The 6,000-nt window shown below is 43.3% G+C and overlaps 2 protein-coding genes across 2 annotated transcripts in view; both read left to right on the forward strand.

Annotated features, from left to right (window-relative positions):
• The window catches only part of LOC117513770 (zinc finger E-box-binding homeobox 1-like), a 32,774-nt gene extending 27,827 nt beyond the window's left edge, over positions 1-4,947 (forward strand). Inside the window, exon 3 of the mRNA XM_034174003.1 lies at positions 4,409-4,947. Coding sequence (XP_034029894.1) covers positions 4,409-4,929 — 521 coding nt within the window. The 3' untranslated portion in view covers positions 4,930-4,947. The remainder of the gene's footprint in view (positions 1-4,408) is intronic.
• LOC117513417 (oocyte zinc finger protein XlCOF6.1-like) lies at positions 4,934-5,791 on the forward strand. Its single transcript, XM_034173602.1, has one exon. It carries the CDS (start codon positions 4,934-4,936, stop codon positions 5,789-5,791), a length of 858 nt encoding a protein of 285 aa, XP_034029493.1.
• The last annotated feature ends 209 nt before the right edge of the window (positions 5,792-6,000 follow it).

Raw genomic sequence — 6,000 nt, forward strand, 5'->3', positions numbered from 1 at the left:
TAAATGCTGACTGAAGTCAGCTCAAAATCGTGCAAGGTTTGTGAAACAGTCCTCCGTGAAATGCGCAGAGCAAAGAAATAGTCAGCGGTTGTATGTACTGGGGATGTTAAAAATGAATAAAAGCCAGTGATCGCGTACATTGCTTTCCGTGGGAAGATCGTAGTCCGCTAAAACAGCCTGGGAAAGCACACCTGTAGCTCGCCATTGCGTCTCTTCGAGTGTTACGAATGGGTGGGCACAACCTTATGAATAATTAATTTCGAAGGGGCGTGTGTGAAAGGGTGTGGGTGTGTGTGGGGGGGCTATTGGTGAAAAAGTGACGCAAGTTTTCTCTCAAAAACGGATTGTCTTGTTTTCTAGGGGCAATTCAGAAAAGGAGAAATACTTGAAACAGAGGTTCTGAAACTTGCTGGCACTTCATGTGTATTCCCCAGAGCGGGGAGACTCTGAACTAACACCAAAAACATGAAAAAGATGATTTTGATTCTCTATCCCCTTTAATTTTAAGGTTGAACAGTACTAATACCATAGAACAATCCCTGAAAATGTCATTCTTCTACAATGAGTTCAAACGTTATCTACAAGTTGTTGGGGGTTTTTTTTTCTGTTTTTTACTTTTTAGAAGTCCTTGATTTTGATGGAAAACTAGGGCCACATCCACTTTTTAGGACCTACATATCTGAAAAACTAATAATGATAGAAGCCTAAAGGTTTGCATGTTATTGAACCTGATGTCAATATTTCCAGAAAGTATGAAGGAAATTATAGCTGGTCAGGTGTGGGGCATCTGTTGATTTGGCATGGAATGACCCACAGGCTACCTTAAACCTATTAAATAATACATATACGGTACTTGCGAGTTGTTGTCATGAGGATTAATCCATCAGTCCAAAATGTTAATAAGCCTCAAACCTGAATTTTTATCAGAGGAAAAGAGAGTTCTCTCTGAAAAGAGACTTTCTCTGAAATATATATGCATGTGTGCTCTGTTGTCAGGCCTATTAGGGAGCAGAATTATGGAACTAAAGGAAAAACAAAATTTTCCAATCTCTCTTTTTTCATTTATTAGGCTTAATATAACAAATCACTCTAACAAGCACTTCTGACATGTCAGAAATATTCAGTGACCACTATAGCCACCCTTGTTAATAGTGGTCATGAGCCTTCGTCCATGGAGTCAGTCAGTTTCTTGATCTGTTGATGATAAATTTATATATACAACAACAACCACAGCCCCTCAAAATGCTGTTCAAAGAGATGTATTGTTTTCCCTTACTGTAAATTTCACATTTAGGAAGACTGAGGAAGGTGAGCCATGCCACTATTCATTTAATTTCAAATTCCATCTTCCACCTGAAAAGGTCCAACTATTTCCGGACTATAAGCCGCTACCTTTTTCACAGTGGCTTAAACATTGATGCAGCTAAATGATGGATATTTACAGGCTTTCTCATAAGTTGAAATACGTCAAATGATGCTGTCCATTAATTGGCTGAAAGCTGCATCCTCATGCAGCGCAAATTCACACATGCAATAAATATAAAGTCTTACCTGTTAGTTGATTCATCAACAAGTGCCAGGCCATCTGGCACTTTGCGCTACAGTTGTGCCTCCCTCAGATCAGTCAGCGGAGCCTTTTAGACAAGATTATGTGACTTTTTTCGCTAATCTAGACTTTCTTTCATTGTAAAAAAGACATTGTGGCTTTGAATGGATTAAGGCTGCATGAATTTACACAAGAATGTAAGTGACTTTTTACTATAAGGTATGATATTTTACCATGATTTTCCAAATATTCTACAAGCTTTAGCTGTGGTTTTTGAAATGCTGTCACGGTCTTTTTAGTCTTCATAAATTTAATGTAGTTTAATTGTTCTGAGTTAATTCCATGTCATATTCTGTTATTTCAACATCATCATTGCCCAGACCTCCGGATCCACACACACCTCCCCCAGCTCCTCCGGGGGAACTCCAAGGCGTTCCCGAGCCAGCCGAGAGACGTAGTCCCTCCAGCGTGTCCTGGGTCTTCCCCGGGGCCTCCTCCCGATGGGATGTGGCCGGAACACCTCTCCAGCGAGGCGTCCAGGGGGCATCCGGAAAAGATTCCCAAGCCACCTCAACTGGCTCCTTTCGACGTGGAGGAGCAGCGGCTCGAGTCCGAGCTCCTCCCGAGTGACCGAGCTCCTCACCCTATTTCTAAGGGAGCGCCCAGCCACCCTGCGGAGGAAACTCATCTCGGCCGCTTGTACTCGTGATCTCGTTCTTTCGGTCATGAGCCAAATCTCATGACCATAGGTGAGGATCGGAACGTAGATCGATCGGTAAATCGAGATCTTTGCCCCCCTACTCAGCTCTCGACGGTCCGATACAGCGACCGCATCACTGCAGATGCTGCACAGATCTGTCTATCGATCTCACGCTCCATCCGTCCCACACTCGTGAACAAGACCCTGAGATACTTAAACTCCTCCACTTGAGGCAAGGACACTCCACCGACCTGAAGAGGGCAAAGCACCTTTTTCCGGTTGAGAACCATGGCCTCGGATTTGGAGGTGCTGATCTTCATCCCGGACGCTTCACACTTGGCGGCAAACTGCCCCAGTGCACGCTGAAGGTCCTGATTTGACGAAGCCAACAGAACCACATCATCTGCAAACAGCAGATATGAGATTCTGTGGTTCCTAAACCAGACCCCCTCTACACCCTGGCTGCGCTTAGAAATTCTGTCCATAAAGATAATGAACAGAACCGGTGACAGTTTTCATTTCACAGCCCTGAATAATAATAGTAATAATAACTAATAATGCTACAATACAATTTTACAGAAAGAGACATGAGTCACGTGTCATTTTGAAATGACCACATAGTTTACAAGTTATACAGAGAATGTTGCGCATATAATGAGTCAGGCTACAGTTTTTGATTTAGGTTTTATGGTTAACTGGTTATGCTAATTGCTTATTTGCAGCAATAAAAATACCTCTTTTTTCACCATATATTTTATAACATATGTTTCAATGTTGTTTTATGGCAACTCAGCACTTTGATAAAGCAGTGCATTTGAAATTTTTTTTTTTTGTTCTTTATTATACACTGTTTTATTCTTTATTATTTTATATTTCAACAGCCAAGGAACATTTGATGATTTGTTGATTTTCAAGTATTTTAAGTTTTCAAATAATGTTCTGTTGTTAAATAAAGTGATGGAAGGAGAGAAAAATTGTTTCCCTGGCACATTTAAAAAAAATTCCCCGCTAATCCGATTAATCATGTTGAAACCCCATCAGATTCATCGATGATCCAAATAATCCTTTGTTGCAGCCCTACAAGCCACTAAGTTAAAGGTATGCCCACAATTTAGCAGCATACTTTAATGGCACACAAATGCATATCACCTGAGAATGATTAACTCTAATGAACATTTAGGTTTATGAGGTTTAGTTGGGAAATATGCACAGAAATGGTGAGGCCAGAATACTCGAAATTGTGCAATCAGTGTATCAAAAACATGAGGTTTGAGCTTTTTTCTGAAATTGCATTAAAATTCTTACAGGAATGTATATACGAGGTCTGTCAATAAAGTAACGGAGGACAAGTTAGGACAAGCCCAGCTCTCCACAATTTCTCTGATACTTACTGGACTGGTAAGCATTGAAAGCCAAGATAGGCATGTCCCAACTTGTCAGATGACACGCCGAAACGGAGGTGTTCTTTGTCTCGCTCAAACAGTGAGTCGGTCGTTACGCACGAAGCCTCCGCGCGGCTTTCCATGACAAAATCTCTTGTTAAAAGTAAAATCTGCTGGAAAATGGCTGATGTCCAGCTCTTGTGATAACCAGAGAAAGTGCACAATACGGTCTCGTATCCACAGAGCCATCAGCTTAGAAATGATCTGGCGTTTTCTGCCTCATCGTCGCAGCTCGGAGCGCGGCGCGCCGAGTGTCCTTAAAGCCGTCCTTAAAGCTGTAGTAACACTCCTTATTCTCTGTGAAGCCCGTAAAATTTTCACCGAAAGCCAGATAAATTTTTCAAATGGTTTCCAGGTGCCAGTCTCTAACAGCTTCTGAAAAAATTCTGATGGGGAAAAAAAGTCCAAATCATTCCGCCATTTCCAGACAATGAAAATCCGACGAGGGGGCGGGACCACTCCTTCCACAAGGCATGCTCACAGGCGAATGACGTCACCGACAGGCGTGGAAAAACTCACGCATGCACACGAGGGTTCAAGCTTGTCTGACGTAAAAACATATGAATGAAATCCATATAGTTTTGAAAAAAATAAAAAGGACAGTTACTTTATTGACAGACCTCGTAACTTTTTATGCACAACTTTAAGATATTATTTTAAATGAAAGTTTATTTTTTGCATTGTTTGTTTCTAATTTCATTTATTTCTCTTTGGTCAAAGATTCTTCATCTGACGTCTTCCCGTGTCCACACTGCACCATCTCCTTCACCGACATGGATTTCTTGGAGAAGCATGTCAAGTGGGTTCACCAGAAACAGTATCTCGCCAAGCTGAAGAAATGCCTCCCAAACCACAAACCTATCATTGACAAACACACCTGTTCGGTCTGCAGCAGCACCTTTACCTCCAAAGTATACCTTAGGAGACATATGCGTGAAACCCACCCTTCTGCCCCCCCTCGTAGGCTTCACCCTTGCCCAACTTGTGCACGCAGCTTTCAGTACCTGAAGAACCTGAAGAATCACTGCCAGCGCTGGCACAACATGTCCGTGGTCACCAGAGGGGGTTATCTCAGCTGTGCCAACTGTGGGAAGAGTTTTAAAACTACCTGGGGTCAAGGGCCTCATGTGTGCAACCAGCCAGCGAGCACAAAAGCTGAGGATGAGCCAATTTTCCTGGACACTGGGTGTGCAGTGTCCAGAATGTGGAAGAATGGTGAGCACGCCACAAAGCCTCGGTGACCACATGCGCACTCACACGGGGATCGGCCTTTCATCTGCAAAGAGTGCGGCAGGAGGTTTGTGGAGCGCAGCGGCTGGGCGACAGCACATGAAGATACACAATGGGGAGAAACCATACAAATGTCAGGTGTGTTCAAAAGCCTTTTTAAGGTCACAACCACCTCAAGTGCACTTAACCACCCACTCTGGGAAGAAGGAGTATTCCTGTTCTGAATGTGGAAAGCAGTTTGGACTCAAGGCGAGTCTGGATCTTCATGTGAGTACTCATTCCTCAGAGAGACCCTTCCACTGCACTGTGTGCAAGAAGAAATTTAACACACGGAAGAACTTGAGGGTCCACACTAAACTCCACACCAGAGACAAAGCCCACCAATGTGGCAACTGTGGGCTGAAAATGGGGGATCTTGGAGCTTTGAAAATCCACTTGAGGACGCACACCGGAGAGCGGCCCTACCATTGCACGGTGTGCGACAGCAGGTTCATTCGCCTTTCACACCTTAGAAACCATCAGCGCACCCACACTGGTGAGAGGCCCTACAAATGTGATGAATGCAGCAAGAGTTTTGCTCAGTCGGGCGACCTGGCCAAACATAAGAGGACACATTCTGGGGAAAAGCCCTTTGAGTGTCCGGAGTGTCAGCGCCGTTACACTTCCTCTGGGGATCTAGGAAAGCACAGGAGGAGCCACAGTAACCTGCGGCCCTACACTTGTCAAGAGTGTGGAAAATGCTTTCGCTTGTCGGGGCACTTGAAGACTCACATGTTGACTCACACAGGAGAGAAACCGTTTTCCTGTCCTAATTGTCTCCGAAGGTTTGCTCGCTCTCACCACCTCTCTGGACACGTAGCTAAATGCCGCTGAGTTTTCTTACGTTGTAAAATACTAACCCTACTTGAAAGTGCTATTTATGGGAACTGTATACACTCTACTACTGTATTTATCTAAGTTAACAAACCTACAGTTATTTATATGAACTAGTTATATCTAACTTGACTCAAGCAGCCTTTTAAATTATTTTGGAGATTGAATGATTGAATTTAAAATAATTTTGTCCTGTCATGGAACCTTGT

This window comes from Thalassophryne amazonica, chromosome 7 (assembly GCF_902500255.1).
Source record: "Thalassophryne amazonica chromosome 7, fThaAma1.1, whole genome shotgun sequence".
Classification (NCBI taxonomy): Eukaryota; Metazoa; Chordata; class Actinopteri; order Batrachoidiformes; family Batrachoididae; genus Thalassophryne; species Thalassophryne amazonica.

What these genes read in the sequence shown, in the direction of transcription:
- LOC117513417 (XM_034173602.1), top strand. Translation starts at nt 4,934, where the DNA reads ATGCGCACTCACACGGGGATCGGCCTTTCATCTGCAAAGAGTGCGGCA.